The 25,568-nt window shown below is 41.5% G+C and overlaps 1 protein-coding gene across 3 annotated transcripts in view; it reads left to right on the forward strand.

The window, feature by feature from the left end:
• AIG1 (androgen induced 1) overlaps positions 1-25,568 on the forward strand; it is a 129,961-nt gene that overhangs the window by 33,289 nt on the left and 71,104 nt on the right. The window contains exons 2-3 of one of the 3 annotated variants that reach the window (XM_074168013.1): positions 5,314-5,469; positions 15,298-15,399. In XM_074168013.1, coding sequence (XP_074024114.1) covers positions 5,314-5,469; positions 15,298-15,399 — 258 coding nt within the window. The remainder of the gene's footprint in view (positions 1-5,313; positions 5,470-15,297; positions 15,400-25,568) is intronic. The other 2 variants (XM_074168014.1, XM_074168015.1) reach the window with 2 other exon arrangements.

Raw genomic sequence — 25,568 nt, forward strand, 5'->3', positions numbered from 1 at the left:
TCTGAGGTTATAAATCATATTCTGGTTGTTTGAAAAGGAAAATCGCGCCACATTCTGTATATGGCAGATCATAAAGTCTGAAATATATGAGAAATGACAACTTTCAGCACTTCGATTTTGCATGGTGGTAGAGCTAAACTTTCCTCTTCCTTTGGAAAGCCACGGGTTGTCTTAAGCGTGAGTGTTGCTTTGATGAGTCAGGTTATGTCTTTCTCCCACCGTGGGCTGGTGGCCAGTCCCCAGGGAGATGCCCGATGCTCCCAGCCCCCAGGGACCAGCCAGGCCTCCCTGACCCCCCTAGGGTGAATTAGTCTTCCTAAAAAATGGGTTATATTTGCAGCCTCTTACCTGATCAGTGCATTACAGGTACCTAATACACATGCATGTGCACACACACACCCATGCATGCACTTTATATGCAAACGTGGCATTTTGGAATGTGTAAAGGTTTTAGTTTTCCATGCCCTTTGTTATTTCTTGCTGATTTCATGAGTGTTACTCCCGTGTTTTGTTCTGGCAGCACTGTCTACTTGCCAGCCTACTCGAATGCCTTATTTCATAGAGGGGTACATGAAATAATTTGTAAGCACTGTTAATCTCGAAAATGGTAACTTGAGGACAGTGACTTCCCCATTTCCAAAGGCAGATAGAGGAAAAAATACCAATGAATAATAGTAGTGCTTGCACAGACTTTTCCAGTTCTTGTGCCCCGAGCTCTAAGGAATGCTTCTGATTAAGAGAGTGATCTTGAAAGAGGAGGAGTCCACAGGCAATGAAATCCTAGATTCAGTGAATTTAATGGGAGTTTTCTGCCTTGGTAAGAGTAGTGACAGAATTTCCATTGACCTCAGTTGTGCAGAGATTTTATCTGCGCTGTGGAGCCCCGCAACCCAGTGGAGAAGGGAGTCTCCATGCCCTGAAGAAAGGTTTACAAGGAAATATATTTTATGTCTGATTCTAAGAAATCAAATTAGGGGGAGCACGGGGAGGTCAGTAGCAGCTGTCCTGCAGTGAGCACCTTGTGCAAAAACCATCCCGCTCAAACAAGTCTTTATTTTCTTCTAAGAGACAGACATGTACGATTAGTTTACTTTATTCTGGTGGTTCATAAGGAACAATGTTTTCTGATATACAATCTAAATAGATCTCACTGTTTGAGAAAGTTTCTGGGCTGCTTGGTTTCCTCTTCTGTTCATAGCTGTTTCCTCCTGCAGCAACTTAACAATATTTTCTCTGCTCAGAGTTTTGTATTCAGATCCAGGGAGGTGATTCTGCCACTTTACTCTGCTCTGGTGAGACCTCACCTGGAGTACTGTGTGCAGGTCTGGAGCCCTCAATGTAGAAAGGACATGGACCTGATAGAGAGGGTCCAGAGGAGGGCCACCAAAATGATCAGGGGGTTGGAGCACCTCTGCTATGAGGACATGCTGAGGGAGCTGGGGTTGTTCAGCCTGGAGAAGAGGAGGCTCCGGGGAGACCTAATAGCGGCCTTCCAGTACCTGAGGGGGGCTACAGGAAGGCTGGGGAGGGTCTGTTTACAAAGGCCTGCAGTGACAGGACGAGGAGCAATGGTTTTAAGTTGGAGAAGGGGAGATTTAGATTGGATATTAGGAAAAAGTTCTTTACCATGAGGGTGGTGGAACACTGGAACAGGTTGCCCAGGGAGGTGGTTGAGGCCCCTTCCCTTGAGATATTCAAGGTGAAGCTCGACGAGGCCCTGGGCAACCTCGTCTAGTTGGGGGTGTCCCTGCTGACTGCGGGGAGGTTGGACTAGATGACCTTTGGAGGTCCCTTCGGGCCTGGACCAGTCTATGAATCTATGAATCTATTGCTAAAATACCTCTAGATGGTCATTTTCATTACTTGTCATTATGTTATCACAACTTAAGGGTACCGTAGTATTAACTGTAGTAGTAGTGGCCCCTCTAGGCTTCAATGGAGAAAATGGAGTCAGCAGTAAGTTAGTATTTTATACCTGTTTTAATGATTTTCTTGTCTTTGCATACTCTGCTTACAAGTTGCTGCCTCTATCACTGTTACATGGTATAAGGACGGTATGGCTGCTTTCTGTCAAATTTATATTTGTCATTTTCTAAATCACTGTTTTCCTTCAAACTCTAGTTAGTGGCAAAATTGGAAGGTATTTCCTCTAAAGTGCTGTTATTGCTTACATTTCCAAGGGAAAAAAAAGAAGTCAACTGTTTGTTTAACATCTCGGGGATGTTTCATGCATAGATTTCACCACCTGCAGATTTTCAAAAGAAGGTCCTTGTTTTGAAAATGTGATCCTAAATCTGAGGTAACACCAGGGCACTTTGGAGAATATTTTTTAGAGGGAGTTTCTACTGTCTTGCTGTGAACTTTTCACATCTGTTAGGCAGCATTCACACCGAGGAGCATGGACATTAAAAATTCATTTCATACCATAAACCATCAGTAGCCGTATGCTCTGCTTTTCCTATGCCAGACCCACAAAGGACGTAAATCATTACTGACTCTGGCTGTTCAGTTTATGCTGCTGAGACTCATGCAGCTCTGGAGGTCCTCAGTCTAATCCTAGGTGTGGGCAGGTGTCAGAAGAGTTTTCTTGCACATTCTAGAAAGGAAAGGAAGTATTAGAGCAAATGTACATACATTATTTCTATGAATAAGCTGGAACTGTTCCTCCCTGAACACTATATGATTTTTTCATTGGATCTGAATGTTCTCAATAAATATGTAATTTACTCTTTCCTATATAGATTTTTATTTGTTAATCTTTTTGTAGAGTAGTTTACTTCATACCTAGTCTCTGAAGTCTTTGCGTATTTTCTTTCCCTTTAGGAGTTTTCAGTTATTCCCGATGATATCATAATATTTTCCCTTGAAGCGGTGTGTTCATAAGAGGATAATGGGGAGAGAAGCTGTTGGGTTTGTGATTGATTAGTGGATGTACAATCTCAATTCCCTTGGAAAGTGGGCGTGTGATTGTTTGAGTCTGTGTTTCTTTGGAGAGAGCCCATTTCAGGGAATCGTAGTTAGAGCTGCAAACAATCCATTAGTCACTCGTCCAAGCCCTACCAGCGTAATACTGTTCCCTGCAGTACATTATTGAGTGTTTTGTCCAATATCGGTTTGAGTGACTCAAGCCATGAGGCTTCCACAGCTTCCTCTGAGAAACTATTTCATGGTCTGACAGAGCTCACTGTTAGGAAATATTTCCTGGTACTCAGCCTAAACTTTTTAACACCCAGATTGATCTCATTACTGTTAGGTATACTTTTTTTTTCCAGTCCTGTCTTAAATCTTTTTCCTTCTTTGGCATTCACACTCTTGAGTGAATAGTAGATGGTATCATAGCTCCTCTTAAGTCAAGCAAATGCATAATTAGTTCTTCTAGTCCTTCTCTCCAAATAGGCCATCTGTTTGGTGAAAACAGGGCCGAGTATGGGAAGATTTTTTTTATACTCAGTGCTTGTTTCAAACAAATAATATGAAAAAGTGCATTAGGAGTTCATGTGATTATGTAGTTCCAGGGAGCCCCAAATTTTATACAAAATGTTTTTCAGAAATTAGGTAAAAGATGGTAACTTTTAAAGGCAGCCATTTAAAAGAGTAATACCTTTTTCTAGCACAGTATACAGCTCTAGCACTACTAGTCTGTCATATTTCATGGCTTCAGGGGATGTTTTGTAATGTTGCTTCATCTATTTATCAAGCAAATTATATGTAGCTACAGCCTGGAGAGGGGAGAGCAACGGCAGCAGAATTGCAAGCAGATCCAGGGGCCATTTGAAGATCTGTCATTCTCAGCTTTACAGCCATAATTTACAAGTATTTGGGTCATATAAGGACTGTTGAGGAAGGGAATGTGCTTCAATCCATCCAACAATTACACATCTCTGGATTTCTTTCTAGTAACCAATATCTGTTTTGCATTTCCTTCCTTCCTTCCTTCCTTCCTTCCTTCCTTCCTTCCTTCCTTCCTTCCTTCCTTCCTTCCTTCCTTCCTTCCCTTCCTCCTTCCTTCCTGTCTCCCTCCTTCCTTCCCTTCCTTTCCTCCTTCTCTTGCCCCCGCTGCCCTCCCTTCCCTATCATATTCCAGATCATTGTCCCCCAGCCTAAGGTGGTTTTTTACATTACTTATTATAGTCTAAATTCTGCAGAGAGGAATGCACATAGTAAATTGTATTTTGCAAAATCTGGGTATGTGCTATTCTTATGGATTTTCTGCTGCTTAGTCAAGAGACTCCTAGTCAGAGGGACACTTAGATATACAGATAAGACCTCTAAACTAGCACTCCGTGCTTGCTTTGAAAAACATGTAGTACGTATTTCAAGCGTATGTTTATGGTTTTTGATGAATCACTGTGCAATTTGGGAACCAAGCCTGTGTTTTGTTAATTTTTTACCTGAGATTACCTGATGCGTGTGGGTTTGTGACCTGGGCTCCCAGTTCAGGGAGTAAACAAGCTGCGTGCACTTTCTCTGAACTGCGCTAGAAAGGATGCTCAGGTCCTCAGGCAAGAGCATTCCTCAGCTAACTTACTACAATTTTACTAATCTAATTAAGGAGGAACAATGCAATGATCAAACTAAGATCAAGTCAAGTTTGAACCCAATCGGTTGGGTTCGGGTGATTAAATTACCAATAACAGATAATCTTACGATATTGCACACAAATATGTAAATGCAAAAAAGGAAAGGGCAAGTAAATGATAGTCTACTATCACAAAAAGAAAGCCTGAATCACTCCTGCAGCTCACTCATTCTGTCATTCGCTATCTGAGATGATGCAGTGATAGATTTGCCGAAGCCTGGGCTGTGGGATGCCTCTCTCAGCAAGTCTCAGACACCTTCCTTGCCTCTGGGTAGAGTGTCTGGGGCACGCAGAGTCTCCTCTGGCGCAAGAGAAAGAACCGGTTGTCTTTTTTCTTTCCTTTCTTTTTACAGGGAGCATGCCTCACTTTTTCCGTCCGAGAGGCGAATGCCGTGGCTTTGGGCTGAGTTATGTGGAGTGAAGCAGGAAGGGGTGGCGGCAGTTCAGTCCCCCTCACCACATGTCTGAGGTGAGGGTGGGAAGTCTCACCTCTGGAATGGTCTTTCCACTCCCATCAATTCCCCCCATACATGAGGAGCAAGGTGCATCCAGGGCTTTCAGTGCAGAAGCATAAGTGGCTTTTATGTGAACAAACTCTGTCTAAGGGATTGATGTTTTCACACTCCCCATGTCAATTCTGTGGCAATATTCCTCACGTGCGCCTGTGTCCAACCTGCTCTCTGCCAAAGGTCTAGTCTTCTCTGTGTTCAAGAGTGTGTTCCCTTTCCATGCAGGTTATCCAGGCTGTCTTCTTCGGGATCTGCGTCTTGACTGACCTGTCCAGTCTTCTCACTAAAGGAAATGACAGTCAAGAGCAAGAAAGGCAGATGAAAAAACTCATTGCCCTCCGTGACTGGGTGATGGCTGTTCTGGCTTTCCCTGTTGGAGTGGTAAGTGCTGTGTTAATCTGCACATGTCTTTACAAACTGGATGACCCATGTTATTTACTGGTTGTTTTTTTGGCTTTCCCACCTCTATGCAAAAGACTACGTGGAAAAGGAAAAATGGTAGAGATGATTTTACTACTTTCTTGTTTTTTGCAGGTGTAAGGGAGTACTGGTGTTGCTGAAATTATTTTTGGTTCATTAAAAAAAAAGTGCTTTACAATAGAAAGTTGATTGTACAAGTCATTTCAAATGTGAATTGTACCAGCAGCATCTTGAGAGTCAGTTTGGACCTTTTCTGCGCTGTGTGTTGTCAGGAGTAGTGAAAGTGCTGACTGTGGCTTGTTTCACACTGTAATGATCTGACTGGAGTTAGGGCTACAAGCCAATTTTGTCATGTGCAAGAAGGGAAGTGAAAGTCCAGGTTGCTCCCTGTTAATCCCATGGGGGATTCAGAGCTGACAGAAGAAATGGGGTAGGGAAAAAAGGGGTTGGTCACTAATGTAAAAAAGCACACAGAAGGTATGGGAAGATGTGGGGTTTACATGTCTTTTTCAGAAGAACACTATTCTTTGGATCAGGTCCTGCTCCACTGGGACATTGCACATCGCTTTCAGTGGCAAGAGGTGCCGAGTGTCTTTACGTGTTTCATACCGCACACTGGAAGCAGCTGAAAATCCAGAATTTCATGGGTTTTTACATGGAAATGTGTCAGTCTAGTTCTGAGTTTAGGTAACATTAAAACAAAATGTGTGAACCTTTCATTAAAGTGTTGCTTTTATTGTAATTCAGGATCAACCTTTAATTCTGATTTTTTGTTTCAGTGTACAGTAGTTTAAAATAAATTCACTAGAAGCAAATATTTTTCATGGTAGGACTGCTAGAAAACTGTATAAGGTCTCTAAAGTTGTACTGTTTCGCAAAAAGTTGATCGCTTACTGTCAATTAACAGCAGTTAACAACATATAAATCTGTCATTTATAATTTGATATATTCAGAGATGCTTCATTAAAATGTGATTTCACCATTTATGTGGGTTTTTGCAATACCTGAAGAAATACAGAATGCTTTTGCAAAGTAAGAAAATGCAAAGCGTACATGAAACACTGTGCCAGTCTTTCTTTCATAAAATCCCAGCTGGTAGCCTTCCCTTACTGGTACTTGCTGGCCTCTTGGGAGCTGCCACAATTCATGTTGGGGTAACAGACTGCAGTTCTCCAGCCATGGCAGAAGAAACTGGATCAAATAATACAGTTTTTTAAAAATCTGTGCATAAACAGGCTTGCATATATGTATTTTATGGGTACAGAGATTTATGTTACATTTGTATTCTGAGGGAGATTGGGAATTAGAAGTAGTTGTAATTGTGATTGGCAGCAGATGCTTGTCCTACCATGTTGATGGCAGAAGTGAAGAAGAACAGCAGGACATTATTTGTCTTCATTTTCATAATTGTCATTTTCAAAATTGTCATTTTCAAAATTGTTCATTTTGTCTTCATATGTCATAAAATCATAAAGATTTTAAATGCCTTTTTCAATCTAGAAGTGTAAGCCTTTACATGCATCAAAGTACAGCCTCCTTGGCTCTGTCAGGCCACTCAGGATTCAGGGATTCCCCCCTTCCCCTTTGTTTTAGCTCTGTACTGGTGTCTGTGTGCTCCTCCATTCCGGCAGTGTCCCTGACCTTGAAACTTTTCAAGATCGTAGAGAATTTTGGCTTCACTTCGTCTTGGCAATTCTTCACGTTTCTTTCAGGCGTCTTTTCTCTTGCCACTGGTGAGCAAGGAATCCCAGTTTGCCATTGTCTGCACTGGAAGTGCTGTTGCAGCATTCACAAGTTAGCAGTTCCCGGAGACATGTTGCATACCTGGAGGTAGCTGCTTTCCCAAGGGTTTCATACAGAAACAACTTTTGTCTTAAACCAAAAAAAAAAATAATGAGTGGCCATGCTCGTTGGGCTGATGCAGTCCATTTCCAAAGGTGATCTTTCTGTGGTGAGGGGGAGCAATTGATTACCACGTATTGTTTCACTTTACTTCTTACAAAGAAAGCCTAAAAAGGTTGTTTTCGTTGTTTTCTTCTCCTGGCTACTGGGAGACAAACAGCAGCACTTCACGACTTGGCACTGGTCTCGGCTCCTTCCTGAAACCTCATCCTCTCCAGCAGCGCCCACCACACCACAGCTACCACTTGCCAAAGCCTTGGCCAGTGCCTGAGGGAATGCCAGCCACTGGGGGCTCTTCTTTGGTGGGATTAAGGGCAGGAAAAGTTCAGGGCCCAAAAGTAGCAAATGTCTAACACCGGCTTTGTTCTCTGCAGAGCTATTTATGCGTAAGAAAATACCCAGTGAAATTTTGGTATGCTGGAGATGCTTGTTAGAAGGAAGTTATTAAACACCAGAGTGTCTGCAGAAAAAAAGTTAAAATTTCCTCGTTTCCCATATTCTCTCAAGAGCTTCCTCGCTCCAGAAAAAAAAAACAAAACAAAACAAAACAAAAGAACAAAAGAAGTTCAAATTCAGACTTACTTCCTTTGAGACTCACCCACCTACCTGTCCATGGAGCTTCTCAGCGGTTTCCAGTAGCCACACAAGGGAACCTTCACACATAAAAACTGGAAGGATGTGAATAAAATCCTTTTTGGGTTTCTAATGTAACAGCAGTGGTCATGCTTAAGTACTTGTCAGTTACCTTAACATCTAAATTATTTTTATTGCTCAGTGTTTTACACAGGGCATGTTTAGGGAATAATGCAAATACGTGGGGAACATTTTAAAGCCCAATAACTGTAGTTATTCAAGAGCAATTCAACACAATTTTTTCCGTATTTCCTGCTTACCGAAGCCCTTGAGATGACTTGTTCTGAAAAACAGATGAGAAAAGGGGTTTCCACTCCCAAGTCAAACAATGATGTGTGAAAAAAAAAGTAACAAAATAAAGTATTTCATTTTTAGTACTTCCTAAAAAAGTATTACATATAAACCACCTGGGCAGTCTGACCACCAACCTCCTCCCACCTTCCAAAGGAGGGGAAAGAATCAGCCCAAGGGCAAACAGTCTCCTTGGGTGGCTTTACAACAAATCAAATCTTGCAAAATCTTTGCAGCAAATCACATTTTCTCACTGGTGTGTTATGCATTGTGTATCTTTGGGGGCTCAGAGAAAGCTGAATTGCCAACCTACCATTTTGTTTAGGAGCATCAAGAAATAAACATGAACCTCTTTGAAGGACGTAATGACAAACGTTTACCTATTGTTGCTCTTTTTAATGTGACTTTTTAAGAGAGTGAAATCAGAAATCAACAGACCCATTTTCTATGCAGTGAAGCCTTGTGCCACATTTAAGTCTATGAGCAAAATTTCTTAGCCCTTTTTTAGTTTATTATAAGGCTGGGATACTGTTCAAATGCTTAAGAGATCAGGAAAATGCATAGACATTTTAGAAGTTCATTACCAATTTTTATCTATACTGGCTCCACTTACTCCCCCTTTATCAATGTAAAGGAAATTTTTATTGGGAATAATTTACACTGCTAGAGAAGTGTGAGACCCACTTATAAGTCAGAGATTACACCAGTGGTTTAGACTGTCCCTTCTTTTTTCTATTCATTTGGCATGGATCATGAAGTCGCTGAGTTAATTAGTGTTTCATGTAAACTGTATATGGCTGTATCAATAAGTTTCTTCTCATTTGTACCAAACAATAGGAAGAAGAGATAAACAGGCATTTCTAGTTGTTCAAGACTGTATTTAATAGGAAGAAAGAAAATTTATATTGTTACATACTAGAAGAGAGATTGCTGCCTAGAAAATCAGAAACTCTACTATTGATATGGTCAAGGGGGAAAAAAGGAGCATCGATATGGTCCAAGGGGGATCAAAAGATACTTCAGGGCTTTGGGACAGTTGGTAAGGGAATCTGGAGCACAGGTTATTTTCTCCTCTCTCCTCCAAGTTGTGGGAGTTGTAAGAAACAGATGAGCCCAGTCTCATACATGGCTCTGTGGCTGTTGTCATCACCACAATTTTGGGGTTTTCTATGATGGGATGGCCTACACGGCACCAGGCCTGCTGGTGTCGGATGGGGTTCACCTTTCTGAGGGGGGCACAAGGGTCTTTGCTCACAGGCTACCGGGGCTCATTGTCAGAGCTTTAAACTAGACTTGAGGGGAGAGGGGGGCAATATCAGGCTTGCCCGTGACAAGCTGTGGGACGACAAGCAATGGTTAGGGCCTGCAAGGGCCCACAGCTCTGAGTCACAATGGCTGCACTGCAGCACGCTTGAAGTCTTATGGAGATGAGGCAGGGGCTCCTGAGGTAATAGGACCCAAGAGGGAAACACCAGTGAAATACCCCAAAGGAGCTAAGAGTTGTTCCTCTAAGAAGGTGACAAGACCAACAGCCCAGCTGAAATGCCTCTGCACCAATGCCTGCAGCATGGGCAACAAACGGGAGGACCTGGAAGCCACTGTGCTGCTTGAAAGCTACAACCTGGTTGCCATTACTGAAACCTGGTGGGACAAATCCCATGACTGGAATGCAGCTGTAAATGGCTACAGGCTGTTGAGAAGGGACAGGCGAGGAAGGAGGGGTGGAGGTGTTGCCCTCTGCATAGGCCGACAAAGCCTTCTTACTCCAGCTACAGGAGGCATCGCGCTCACAGGCTTTCATCCTGCTGGGAGACTTCAACCACCCCAACATCTGCTGGAAAAGTAGCATGGCGAGCTGTAGGCAAATCTGCAAGACTCCTGGAGTGCGTTGGAGATAACCAGGTTATAGACAGCCTCACCAGAGGAGATGCAATACTAGGCCTCATGGTCACCAATGCAAGTAGGTCCAGAAGAGCGCCACAAAAATAATAAGAGGGCTGGAGCACCTCTCCTGTGAGGACACGCTGAGAGATTTGGGGTTGTTCAGCCTGGAGAAGAGAAGGCTCTGGGGACACATTATTGCAGCCTTTCAGTACTTCAAGGGGGCCTACAGGAGAGACGGGACACTATCACAGGGCCTGTTGTGATAGGACAAGGGATCATGGCTTCAAAGTAAAAGAGGGAAGCTTTAGACTAGATATAAGGAAGAAATTTTTTACAATAAGAGTGGTGAAACCCTGGAACAGGTTGTCTGGAGAGGTGGTAGATGCGCCATCCCTGGGAACATTCAAGGTCAGGTTGGACGGGGCTCTGAGCAACCTGATCTAGTTGGAGATGTCCCTGCTCGTTGCTGGAGAGGTTGGACTAGATGACCTTTAAAGGTCCCTTCCAACCCAATCGATACTATGATTGTATAATTCTATGATATTTTATATGATGTAGCTTTAATAGCCCCATTCAGGTCTGAGTCTAAATAGGCTAGAATGATCTCTTATTCTTTATATTATACTTTTATTTTTAAAAAATCCTGTGATACAAAAGAGAGAAAGCCAGGCATGCTTTCTTATCTCTTGTTTCTCGGTACTGGTACAGTCAAAAGGACATCTGACCACCCTTCTTCTGTAGATCATCAGTAAGGCTGATCTGGGATCTTATCCCAAGAAAAGATGTGTATGCATTTCCTGCAGTCTCCTACTTATCTCATTACTTGATGAGATTACAAAATGCTTTTATTTCCACAACTGACTCTGCCATGCCAAAATCTCTCTATTCTAGATTTTGCCCTTATTTGCGGTGATGTGGCTGGTGGTGGGAACACGAGCAAGCAGTGGTGTGATTGCCTCCTGAACTCTGTTCTCTGAGAGGAGTCATCCCTAATTTTCAGTTCCTGCTTCTTGTGATTTCTTTCATTGGCCCTTTTCAAATCCATTTGGTGTGATGCTGTGCTAGCACTAGGTCCCACCTAAAACCAGTACCATACCAATTTGTGCTTACTGTGGGCTGCCTTTAATAACACTTCACTTCTATATGTAATGCCTCTAACCCTCAAAGAGGCTCACAAACAATATATTTATACTCACACTTAACCACAGATGTCTTGGGAGAGAGCCAGAAAGCTTACCTTTAACTGTACTTACAAGAAATTTTGTCAAGGTCAAAGGGTTGAGTTTTTTTTTCTCTGTCCTGAGGACATCCAGGAAATGAGCGAACTGCACTGTGCTGCCCAGCCAAAAACAAAAAAACATACTGCAGGAAAATAAAGTTCCACTGAGTTCATTCTTCATTTGCATAAGATATCTTGGTTGGGCTCATGTAAAACAGCAAATTATGCAATTCTTTTCACTGGCTTTCCTCTCTTAGTTTCTTTTTGCTTCCATTTGTGGTGTTTTGATAAAGCCACTTGTTTTCCCTTTTGAATCACCAACCGTTTCCCAACTTGTCCTTTCAAATTTTTCCCTTGGATGTGCTACATGCTCTTCTCATGGCTTCTGAAGCTTCAGAGACAGAGGACAAAAAGTTATATATCTCCTTAATATCTCCTTAAGTGGGAAAACAGTTTAGTTTTCAGCCTTATTTTTTTCCTGCTGCTGTGTATTTGTTTAGCAACACTTTAGATGCCTGCAACAAGTGAACCACTCGGTATTTTTAAACGATTTCCAAGGTCTGCTTGCAAACTTGAGGTTCCCTTTGGTCTGTAATGACCCTAGATAGGAAAAGTAGCAAATGAGGGACTCTTCTGTTCTTTTACTTGTTGCTTAGCCTTATGTTGCTTAGCCTTGACAGGCTGAGAGAGCTGGGGTTGTTCAGCCTGGAGAAGAGAAGGCTCCGGGGAGACCTCATAGCAGCCTTCCAATATCTGAAGGGAGACTACAGGAGAGCCAGAGAGGGACTCTTTGTCAGGAAATGTAGTGACAGGACAAGGGGTAATGGTTTTAAATTGGAAGAGGGGAGATTTAGATTAGATATTAGGAAGAAATTTTTTACTGTGAGGGTGGTGAGGCACTGGAACGGGTTGCCCAGAGAAGCTGTGGATGCCCCATCCCTAGAAGTGTTTAAGGCCAGGCTGGATGGGGCTTTGAGCAACCTGCTCTAGTGGGAGGTGTCCCTGCCCATGGCAGGGGGGTTGGAACATGATGATCTTTAAGGTCCCTTCCAACTCTAACCAGTCTATGATTCTATGTTTAACCAAGTAATCACTGCCTTTGGAAAGTTGGCAATCTTAGGAGGCTCCTGTGTAAAGACGTGTAAAAGCAGTTCTTGGTGTCTGTTTTCTTCCTTGAATTCTAGACCTCAAGAGGAAGTGGAAGGTTGACAGTTGTGCCATTTTGCCTTGGGAACAAAAGAAAATACGAGTATTTGGCTCCGTGAAAGACGTCTGCTGCATATGAGCAGCCTGTTCAGCCTGCTGTGTGAGGGTGGTACCATGACTGTCCCCACAACAGTGAGAATTGTGCCACAAGGAAGGCAGCACGAGCATCAGAGCAGCAGCTCTGACAGAGCCTGACAGAGGCAGCATGAAGAAGCAGCTGAGTTGTATGATGGTCTGGCACTGCATGACCATGTGTGATCTTGGCAAAGCCCAGCCCAAATAAGTCTAGCAGTACCAAATTGTAAGCATAGTAGAGGTGATTTAATAGTACCAGACCAACAGTTGCTCATTAATCAAAATAAACAAATTCAGAAGCAGCCAAGGTAGCTAAGTAGCAAGTCCTTGTTATAGTTCTTTTTATCCAAATAGCTCATTTTCATAGTTCATTTTAGTTCATAGTGCAATAGTTCACTTTTATAGTTCATTTTATCCAAATGAACTAACTGTAAGGAAAGGTAAGGTGAACCATTCAGATACTGAAAGGGATCTTCCCCGGGGTGTAGCGTTAGTCTCATGTCACGTCCTCCTCCGGGATGGGTTAGTTCTGTAACACCTTGGGGTTTGTGCACTTCCTTTACCGTATGTCTGCCTTGCGATAGTGCTTTGCTAAGCAGCGTTTGCCGTCTGTAGCTCCAGATGGTTGCAACCAGCAAGGCTGATCCCGTTCCATCCATTGGCTGACTTTGGTTAAGGGACAGATGGCACGTCCCCTCTTTCCTTATCTTTACCTCCTTGGCAAAGTCTATTGTTTTATTCTGCTCCACACAAAACAGGTCAAAACATGCCAGCTTTGTTGTATTCAGTGTAATAGAGTTCAACCTAAGCCTGGGTGATTTTTCTTGCTGTAAGACTTCCTTGGAAAAAAAGCGTTATCAGTCTTGGTCTTCAGTTGCCTGAGAATATGTTTTTATGACCCAGTTGGTCTTAGCAGGTTCTCAGAGTCCCACTGTGATAATACATGACTTCTAGAAAGCCTATAGAGAAGAGGATACTTTGCTTCCATTTTCCCTGCTGTTCAGCTATTCATATCTTGGCACTCGTGTGTCAGCAGGTGCGTAAAGAGCTCGGCTGTGCCAATGCCAAGGCTGGCCCAGAAGAGAGACTTCTTGTGGGGTACTTTACACTTGCAATATTTTTCGGGCTGTCTGTCATAACCTTTTTTTTTTTTTTTTCCTGGCCTCTGTGCACTAGTGGAATAGTCCAAGCTTATTCTGAGCGGGCACCAATAGCTATCGTAACAGATGGACAAGTGTGCTGCAAACCAAGAAACTATGTACTGTATGCACCCTGAGGGAACAGTGCGCTGGTTCAGGTCATTCACATCACCGGCTGGCCCAAGTCTGCATGTCTGCGGTTAGAACAAGGTGCCATTGATAAACTGCAATCTCAGTTTTAACTTTCCAAAGTCAGAAGCATATGAAACAACTTATGCCTATGCTATCACACGCAATACTGATTTGCTGACCTTGCTGTGCTCACCCCATATTTCTTGCACTTTCTTTTACTGACCCCCCCCTCCCAAATTAGCCATAAGATCCATGGGCCACATCAGTTTGGATGTAACCGAATACTTCCCTGCTGATCTCAGTGAAAGTCCTATTTGGTGCCTCTCAAACTTTAAACTTTGACTTGTCGCTACTGTGTAGAGATCCCCTGAAAATGGTCATTGAAAAGCTCCTGGCCCCAGTACTGGGTTTTACTGCTGTAAACAATAAGCCTTTTATTACTAGAAAACTATGACTCAAGAAGCAATTGTGTTTTAATTAGGAGATCAGTTACTTTATTCTTTCCCCAGATAAAGTAAGCTAAAACTATTATTTCTGTAAGTTTTTGTGGGTTTATATTGTCTTTGCTTTTCAGACATCAGGGTATCTTTAAAGAATTTGTGCACACTTTGGCAAAAATGTAGCCTGGTGTAAACTTTCTCTGAGCCATCTGTCCTGTCCTCAGTCTAGAGGAAATAATGGTCTTTCTCTGGGCTCCTGGTAATAGTCTCTGACAAGAACCAAGCCAAATTTCACATTGACAAACGAGCAGGATACTACACCTCTTTTCTATGGATCCCAGTCCATTAACTGTGTGCAGAGCAGGTAAAGGGTTAATTTTATTTTTTTTAAACAATGCTATTTTGATGGCTGACATGAAAAAGGGCAAAGATGAGTTTATAGGCTTCTGTTCAGGGGTGAATGTTTCATATTTATATGTTCTATGAATTCCAAGTGGTATTTTACCTGATTTTCCATTTGTTTTCTATCCTGTTAGTGGTAAAACATTATTTATATGCCACATCTGCTACTAAAGTATAGTACTCTGTTGTAATTTGGCCACAGGCATGTAAGTCAAAAAAAAAGAGATTTTTTTCCAGGCTGAAAGTCAAAAAAAAAAAAAAAAAGGAAAAGTTAACACTCCTGTGAATGCAAAGAATAATCCAGATTTATACTGTTGATTAAAGCAGGATTTGCTCAAAGAACAATAATGTCTGTGTCTGTCCATAGATTATTTGCTAAATGCCCCATTTTGTTATCTAAACTATGTAGCTAATTGTTCAGAAGCATGTATTTTAAAACATCTTGTCTCTTTTTTATTCTTCTTAGTTTGTTGTGACGATGTTTTGGAGCATCTACGTCTATGACAGGGAACTGGTTTACCCGAAGCTGCTCGATAATTTTATACCAGCGTGGCTAAATCATGGAATGGTGAGTAGAGTAGTGCAAACACTTCTTGCATAAACGAAAGTGTAAGAGGCTGATTTCCCTGTGCGTGACTTTGCATACACTTAGAGCTAATCTCCTCAGAAGTGATTAAGGAACGTTGTTTGCCAGCAAGAATAATATATTTGAATCCCTATTAGGTTGACAGAGTGGAGATTTGAACTTGTGTGTCCTGCATCCCAGGCTAGTTGTGGGGATCGGCTGGTTTCTGTGATAAGGTACCTTTCCCGGAGCAATGTCATCCTGGTCATGAGGAAGTTTAATCAAAAGTGACTCTTCCACGAGACGGAAGTTCTGACTTTGACAAATCTTGCTCTAAAATGACAGAAACACCTAATTGAAGGATTCTGTACCATTCTGCCAAAGTGTGATTTGTGATGAAAATGTTTTGGTTAAAATACTTGTTCAACAAATCTCACTGTGCTTTTTGGACTTGTATGTTTCTAGAAAAAAAATGAAGTAATTCCTCATTTCTCAGGTACACCAAACTTGTGTAGCAGAACCTGTATCTGAGTATTTTTAATAATGTGAAATTATATGTTTCAACGCCAAGTTTCAAAATTGCTGCATTAGTAATCATAAAAGTAGTTTCTCAAGAAGAAATCTGACTTTTTCATCGCTCTCTGGTATGTCAAGTTGGACATTTTTTGTCTCAACTATATGTTGAAATGTTGAGGGAAAGATAAGGCCACACTTTGCCAACAAGTACTTAGTGCTGTTTATGCAGCATTTGGACCTGAAAAGCGCCGTCATGTTCGCTTCTCTAGTTGCATCTGCACAAAGTATTTCATTATAACTTTGTTTTCCATCTCAAGGCATGGCAAACCATTTGGCACTGCTGTTGATCAGTAGATGACAGCAGAGCTCATCCTTCAGGGTGCGAGTGCTGTATCACCCCGGCAGATCAAGATTTGTCCACTACTGCTGTGCTTGATAAATTGGTCCTTCATGGGGTGGGGCAGATGGCACTGCTATTCATTTATTCCCTAAACTGTGTGTTAAAGGAGCAGTATGAGAGTTACTACTGACAAGAGGAGCATCAGCTTCTGCTAGATATTGTACTGTTTTATGATGTTTTGAAAGGAGCAGCTGTGTGTAGAGCTAAGGAGAGTCTGATGACTCCTGCTGTGTTTGTTCAGACTGTCCTCCCTTGAGTTTTGAGGTTACAAACTGAACGCTTGCAAATGCTGCCAAGCTGTACAGACATTGATTTTTTCCCCGCACCGCATCAGTGCCAGCGCTGATGACATTTCTTCCAGGTGACATTCCACATACTGAAAGTGCCCAACCTATAACATTTTTCATGAATGTACATTGTGAAGCAGTTGACAACAATCGGCCCTGTGTATTCAGGAACTCTCCTCTGTGCCATAACTAAAAGGCAATTCAAGCTCACGTTGCTCCGTAGAAATGAATACTAACTGAAATATCTGAAGAGGGCTTTTGTTTGAGATTTTTGGACATAATAGAGTTTGCTGAAATGAATTGCGTGCAAGCATCTTAGACATTTTTTTTTCAACTTGAAATACTGTAAAAGGCATTTTTGAAAGTCTTTTGTAAAGGAATTGTTTGCTGTGTCAGTCTCCATTTGTCCAAGTGTTCCTTTAGCTCGGTCACAGAGAGAGCTTAGGGCTGTTGGGCCTTTCACCACCTTTCAGTCTAATTCTTTCTGATGTTGTAACCATCATTTTATCTTCACCAGCTTTCATACTAATTAATTCTGGTGCATTGTCCATCATAATACGAAAGGGTTCTTAAATTACCTCGAGAATGTTAGCACCTCGCTTATTAGTAGTTACAATTTTGACATGGCAGATTTTAGAGGATGTGATAGAGGTCCCTTTGGTGAAAGGGTAGGACCTCTGGGAATACAGTTTTAGAAAAGTCGGGATCCCTGGCTATTGTTTTTTCCTGAAATAAACATTTATTCCCATCTTTTCCTGCATGTTTTGACAGCAGCTGTGCACGTTCAGTGGTAATTTTTCTGAACTCAAGGGTGGCTGCGCGGGAGCCTAACAGTGCAACAAAACTCACCCAAGAGACTCATCCCTCTTGGCGGGGTGAAATCTCTCAGTGAGAGGTGGGTCCTTTTGCTGCTGCAGCATCCCTGATTAATCCCCTCTTCTCCATGAGCTTCCCCCACAGTGCCTACTGAGCTCCTAAGGACCTGAGCTCCAGTGGTACTTCACCTCTGAACACCCCATCTGGGTTTTTTCACAGCAGTTTCCCTGAACACATATTTATCACCAAAAAAGCCACAAAAAGTGGAAAATATAAAACTATACATTTTCCACAGTAAAACGATTCCCTACTTTCACTGAAAAGTCATATTTTCAAAACTTTCTGACAGTTGTATTATGACCAGCTGTAACAACTTGCTCAACTGTCAACATCAGCCTAAAAAATCCACATGTAGAAAAGGAATGAAAAGTCATGAAAACTGGCTGTAGTAATAGCAATCATATTTCCATTAGAAATATGGGCATGTATCAAAATATTTCATAGAATCATGGAATGGTTTGGGTTGGAAGGGACCTTAAAGATCATTGAGTTCCAACCCGCCTGCCATGGGCGGGGACACCTCCCCCTAGACCAGGTTGCTCAAAGCCCCATCCAGCCTGGTCTTGGAACACCTCCAGGGATGGGGCATCCACAACTTCCCTGGGCAACCTGTTCCAGTGCCTCACCACCCTCTTAGTGAAAAATTTCTTCCTAACGTCTAAAATAAATCTCTTCTCTTTTGAGAGTATTTATACTTTTAGGTGACTATCTTGAAGGCTGGATGAAGAAATTGTTCGAAGGGCTGGTCCAATTTGGTGCAGTAGCCCAAGCAGAAGTGGTTTGGCCATCAGTGTCTACAGATTTATTAGGTTATAATAATTAGTTCTCACGCCCCTTTTCTTCTCCATCTTTCCCATCCCTTCTCTGCAGTTACAACATTGACTATAGCTAAAAAAAATCCTGTTTTCTTGAATACATAGTAATGTCTTACTCAGAGATATCACTCTTTCATAGCAACACTTTTTCAACATCTAAAAAATTCCTGATGATAAAAAAAAAATCCTCTTTAGAAATGGAGAACTTAACGGAAGTTAACCTCAGAGCTACACAGTCCCATTACCAATTCAGTCTTAATATTGTTTATAAAGTTTCATAGAAACAGAGAGAGGCTCATCATTGTGCACAAAGATAAAAGCCACAAACTATTTACTATAAAATCGCATATAGTGTCAAGAACTGTATTTCTGTTATATATATATATACACCGTAATAAATCTGTGTAATAAGTGGTACCAGCTGGTACTTCATACATACAGATTCCTACACCTGTGAAAGGCATCGCTAACAGAGTTGCGCTGTGCCATAAAACTGATATATTTCACTATCTCAGTCGGTCAATTCATCCATAACTGATGGTATCGCTATGACTTGAGAAGTGACGTGGGGAAGTCAATGGCAGGGGTGCTGTCGATTTCAGCAGGACAGGATTTTTATCTCTCTTTATTATGTGAAGGAGCACATCTGAGTAGCTCAAGTTAAGCTTCAGTCAGTAGAAATAACTACCTGTCTCAAGAGAGCTGTTGGAGAATAGGGCTACATCTCAGCCTTGGTCTATTTCTGAAGTTTCAAGTTAGCTTCCTGTATTTATTAGTTATGCAGATGAATTTGTCTTTGCTGGCTACAACTTTAGTTGCCAAATTACTGCACTCTTCTATCAAAGATGTTGTTTGTGTTCTTGAGACTGTCCTGCAATTTGGATCTATATCAACCCTTAATTCCACAGGCATATTTTCCATGGGAAACATTCTTTCCCATTTTCTGATGGCTATCTCTCTGATCTCTATCAGTATTAGGAATTCTTAATTAAAGGCTAACCTTTAGTGTTTAAAACTAGTGTGTCATAGTAGTAGGATTTTAATCAGCTAATTCATTGCGCCTTTTTGTGTTGGGACTGGACAGGATGATGTGCGGATAACATTTGTTTCCAGAAGTTATAATCTCTTCAATATTAGCATAGACTGTAAAACTAGAGGTTGCCCCTATTCTAACTGATGCCCGTATAAACAGATCTGGGGACTGAATTAATTTAAGCTTGAGCATTGCTGATTTTGAGCCAGTTTACATGGTAGGACTGAGTGCAGTATCTGTCCAAGTTAGCATACCATTTCAGCGAGGGTCCTTCTTTGTTTTTCACACACACTTCCCAAATTCTTTTTAAAAATGTGAATCATCTTTTGTTTGTGGCAAGGAGGGTAAAATACAGAGATAGAAATTACATACTGATGAGTTTAATGGCTTTGGAGGTCAGAAACAAAGAATTGTCTTCATATGAAAACTCCAGGGGAGAGGTCAGGGAAGGAGGAAGGGGAATATGCTCTGCCTCTGTGGAGTTGGAAAACCGATTATTGTTTGGGTTCTGTGCCACTACAATCTATATGAGCTCTTCCAGTTTTGTACTCTGTTCTTTTTATGCTGCTTTTGGAACAAAGGCGTTCCTAGACATACCCTCTGTCCTTGTATTCAATGCATAAAAACTGACAAATAGCAGACGAAGGTAAGTTACGGAGAGGAAGGAGCCTGTCCAAGTGATGCATCTCTACTTACTTCACAAGTTGGCTGTCTCTGCTTATTGCTGGCTGCTCAGCCGAGAAGTTCACCCACCGGAGAGAGGTATGGAGACCCTCCAGCCATCTCTCCAGTTGTTCTTCCTCCTGGCAGCCTTGTCTGAGGTCCAGTGGCCTTGCTTGTTTGTTCCTTTGTTTTTCTGCTGGAAAGCTTTTTTCCTTGGTGATTTGACAAGTAGAAAAATAGATGAGCCATGCAAAGATCAAAATTCGTAGTAACCTGACATCTAAAGATTGGAACGTCCAAAAGTGGTGAGTTTTTTGACGAACCCATCTCTCCATCATTAGTTGGGTCGATTGCTGCACGGTGCTTGCTCTGATGTACAAACAAGGAGATGCCCTTTCTTTCAGCAAAGTGTTTCCATCTAGCGTGTTACCCTAAAAATCCTTTTCAGAAGTGACTCACTTCAAACAGTGCATTATACTTCTTGAGGATGCTTTCCTAATACAGCAACATCCCATGTATTGACTATTTTTGTACAATGTACTGCACCTTGGCAGTGCTTTGTGCTTACGTCTAGAAGATACTTACCCTCTTTGAGATTTGTTTCTAAATCCCAATTTAAGGCTTTCAAGGATATTCCAACTCAAGTGCTCTTCTTAATTTATCTATAATATTTTCATATGTTAGGGGTGAATAGTCTTCAGTGCTCCAGGAAGGAGTTCCCATTCGTTAAGTTTTCTTGCAAAACTTGCAAAGTTTTCTGATAAAAATCAGGGAAAATTTGTAATTTAATTTCCAACAGAATATTCACTACTAGATGGCTGTTACTTAAACATCTATCTGATGGAAAGAACAGCAATTGAAGCTGCTTGCCTGGAGACTCAGAATATTTGCAAAACCAGTGAAAATAATATTGTTGGTTTTGTATACTTCTTGCATGTTCCTGCTGCAGTTACGTGGCTCCGTCTGGTATCTCATGTCATTATCTCCCAGTTCCACCACTGGAGCGTGAATACAGTAGTATCAATTATTCCCTGCTCTGGGGAGAAAAACTGCAGCAGCTTAAAAGATTTTTGTGATTTTCTGTTCCTTACGTGAAGGGCTTGGAAATGGGTAGTGTGTCCAAACATACGAGAGCATAGCACCTGGAAATTGAGAGAGGCTGCTGGGTAAAGAAGACTGAATTACCTGTGTGGCATCCTCTGGGAGTGTTAGGAAAACCCCTTTACCTAATCCAGTAACAGCACAAGAGTTTTTGTGAGTAGGAAGCTGGCCTTAACCACATCACGTGTCTGCCGGAGGAGACTCATCAGGGTAAGGTGCAGACAGCTTTCTAACTCAACACAGGTGCTGAATGTTTCTCATTATTTGCTATTTCCAGTAATGTAGAGAAAACACACACACAGAGGCTCCTCCTGGTACAAACGAGCCCAATGTGTAGTAATGAGGGACCTTTTCTAAAATATCTTTGAGTACTTAGTAACAGCTAAACACGCGAGCCCTGTTCCAGACGTGAGCATTGCAGATGAAAAGCCTGAGAGCTGAAATCCCTAGATGAGATCTTTTTTCTGAAGTTTTGCCCTTCTTCTGTTGACAAGGTCACGTAACTCGCTCTCTTAGCACAGAGGATGAGAGCATGGAGTGTCAACACCAAGTCACGGGAGTGACTACCAGAGGAGGAGAGAAGGAGAGAGAGTCAAAGAGAGCACACACAAAAAAAAAAAGAGGTTAGGGAAGGATAGTTGGATGAGAGGAAAAGAAAGCTGGAGAAAAGAGACAAATCAGAAAGTGAACTGATGCTGTTCCAACTCCTACCTAAAAAAAAGGAACCAAAACAGATGAGGCAAGTGAATAAAAAAAAGCAGCCACAGTAGTGTAGACATGCTGGAAGAGACTCAAAATGCTAAAGAGGACCTGGGGAAGGAGAAGGATGAGGACATGAAAAGCAAGGAAATAAGGAAAAGCAAGAAAGAGGAAATGAACATTATGTTTTCTTACCATATCTTTCCATCGCTTCCCTGGGAAAACTTCCCTGAGATCTGTTAATTAGAAGAGTCGAGAGAAGGAGAGGGTTATTGCTGCTGCTGTGAGAGGGGGAGAATAGGAGAATTGCTTCTGTTGTTGTTGGATGTAGGTTTACAGGACAGATGAAGTAATCTTTGCACAGTGACATGCCAGGATCTTCAAATCCTCATAAAATGTTTAGGATTAAAACCACCTGCAGCCATGCAACAGTGTGAGGCCTGTGTTCATATAAATTGTATCTGTGTGGTATCTCTAGAGTGGCATCGGTGTCTTTGCGTCTCTGTCTGTATTTTTCTCTGACAATGCCATACATTATCTTGACTTTCTGACCCTCAAAATTAGTCCTGCTGTTGAAAATGAGCCACTTCAGCACATGCCTTTATTTTTTCATATCAGCTGTGAGGTTGCATTGCATATTAAAACAGATGTGCTGTTTGCTAAGGGTTGCAGTCGTGCTGGGAGATCACATATTTGAGAGGTAAGGAGGTGTGCTGTCTGTATTTCAAACCACTCTGCTTTAACAGCCAAAGCCAGCTCTAACTCTGGAAGTAATAATTATGGTAATTGGTAAATACCAATAATACTGATGACAAAATCTCAAAGCCAAATTTTCAGCTGAAGTAGCTCATGCAATTGTTTGGTAAAGCAATTACTATGGGCACAAAATAAATGACCAGAGAAAAGCTGCAAAAGGACATAGAGAGGGAGGCTTAGGCTTTCTGACTTTCTCTGGGTGTGGAGGACGTACTGAACCGTGTTTTCCTAGAAGCAGGGTTTGGCCCTGGACTGCAGGGTCTGTTTGTTAAACCAGCAGCCGTGTGGGATGGAAACGCGTTTGGTTCATTCCCATAATTCTGACAATATTAGGAATGCCGGTTTTGTTTTAACATTCACTTTCTGTGCAGCTTTTATTGCTGGCCGAAGTCACTGCTGGAGCCAGGCACAACCCCTTTGTAGTGCTTAACCTGGTACATTTCTCTGGTGCTACTACAGGATTTATCAGATACATGGTTTGCAGGTTAGAAATGTAAATAAATGTTCAACTTTTGTTGCTGAACAATCAGCGAACAACTTTGTTGTTGTTCAATCAGTGCAAAATGCATTAATAACTGTTAGGCATTTTGATAAAAGTCTATGTTCCCTCCTCTCTTCTCTTAAAATCAGACACTTGTGTTATCTTCTGAGATAACAGATGTCTGGTTTATTCCTGATTTTTTTTTTTCCAAAGAACATAGGCAGTTAGTAGAATCAAACAGTAAGTGATATATTATTATGATTAATGGTAAGTATATTCGAACAGTGTCTTTCACCAAGAAAAGAGAACATTTCACTGGAAAAAAAGTAATGTATTGGGGGGAAGATTGGTTGTATAGAAGAAGCTTTAATTTGTTAACTGCCAGCTACAGGTTGTGTACTCTAAAGCACCCCACGTGCAAGCCATCCCAAAGGCGATCACTACAAAAACCATGGTCTCTTTAGCAGGCCATGCAAACACAGGGAAGGATACAAATATCTCTTTGAAAGTATAGCAGTTTAATATGCATTTTTTTGTCTATCTTGATGTATTTAAGGGACTATGCCTTACGGTTACAGTAAAATGCAATATTAGGTATCCTTGGACACGCTGGTTACCATTCATTAGCACTTACTCAGACATTAATCAGAATATACATACAATAAAAATGGGATTGTACTATATTGTACCCACTTTACTAAACTGTGCTGTTAGTATTCACACATGTGGCAAATATGACTTAATCAGACCACAAATATTTTGCAGCATTCCATGGTATCTCATTTATTTGTTTAATTTGCCGCTATAGCAACTGGATTCCATCCTTTCAGATTCTTTTCTTCACAGACCTATGATCTACTTGGTTGAAGCTTGGCAGACAGCTTTTCCTTCAATTGAAGGCATATGCAGTAACTCAGTGACCAGATTTTTACCTATTTATCATTGTTGGAAAGTGGGTTATTTCACATGGACACAATACCAGAAGAATCAGCAGACCTGGTGAAGGGATTCCGAGCCCAAAAGCTTATATGCTTTTTCCAGCCCTTGAAGTTGGTGGAATAAAAAATATTACTTCTCCCTGTATCCCAAGATTATTATTGCTACAGGAACACTAATACAAGGAAATATTTTGACATTGCTTTTGTAACAAATTACCACTTTTTAAAAGTAACTTTTTTCTTTGTTGATTGCTGTCTTTTTACATGTCTTTGTATTTGGAAACAGTCATCATTTCTGCAGAAATCATTTCATATTCAGATGATTAATATGTTGAAGTAGTGCCACAGAACTAATGTTTTATACATGCTGATCGGCAGAAATCAGGGATTTGGGGACAACATTGGTAATTACTTTTGCTCATGTTGGGCTATGAGCATTGTTATAACCTGATGTCTGCCCTGCTCTTCAGTTCAATCCTTGTATTTTTACTTTCCCACGTAGATACCAATAAGTAAAAACAGTGTACGTTTTTAGTAACTCCTCAAATACAAGAGACTCAAATTCAAGATGTGGCATGAAGGATGGTTTTGACAGATGTGTAAGCCATGGCCATTAGTCATGCACGTTTACCATTTTCCCTTTTACCTTTAGACATTGACCTAAAGCACCGAAGTCCCAGACCAGTGCCCTGCTCAGGAAGAGCCATCACCTTTCAGAGGTGGCTGTTTCTCCCAGAGAAACCGTAAGGGTGACCTGACTAAGGTCACCCTTATCTTCCCTCTGGCACCACAGTTATCTGAGCAGGAAAAAGCTCCAACCATGGAGAAATAGGATGAGGCTGGAGGTGTTTCAGAATGGCAAAAGGCAGACCAGTGGCCAGTACATGCTCTTACATCTTCGTTGCAATATTAATTGGTACCCTTTAACTCTTCACTGCTTGGTTTCTCTTCAAAACAAGTATCACTGCATATATGAAGTGCTGTTTAAGATCTGTTTTTAAATGTCCATTTTATTCCTGGTTCTGCTGAATAACCTGAGAGATATTACGTCGTGTTTAACCAAAAGCATTTTTCGTAAGTCTTAATTAACTAATGTCTGCATTTTGAGGGGCTTTGGAACAATAGTTAGAAAAACAGTGCTGTCTGGTACTTGGTTCATAGTTCTGTGCCTGATTCTGGTTACGAAGTGCTTGCTGGCTGCTCAGAGGTATTTATTTCCATTTCATGTGCCGCGGCGTCCTGTTCATTCACTTGCAATGAAGAGGCGAATTGCCTTTTGCAAATTACTTGGAGGTTCGGGAATGCAAATGCGACTGAGAGTTGGAGTCGGTATAGTTGTCCATTCTGCTACAGAATAGAAGTGACCTCCGCTTCAAATAATAACAGTCCTTATGGTTATATACCAAATTTAGTGCTCCTGCTATCTCATAAAATACTCTAGGCTGACATGGTACATGCTATAGAAAGTTCAGATCTGCCTAGAAAGAAAATTCTTCTTTATCAAAAATGGCTGTAACATTCAAATCACATCCTTAAGTTTGTTTCCAACAGGAAGCGATTTTAGCTTTTTAGTCTGTTACTTTGAGCTTCACCAGCTTTCTGTAAAC

The sequence above is a fragment of the Numenius arquata genome, chromosome 2, assembly GCF_964106895.1.
Source record: "Numenius arquata chromosome 2, bNumArq3.hap1.1, whole genome shotgun sequence".
In the NCBI taxonomy this organism is placed as follows: Eukaryota; Metazoa; Chordata; class Aves; order Charadriiformes; family Scolopacidae; genus Numenius; species Numenius arquata.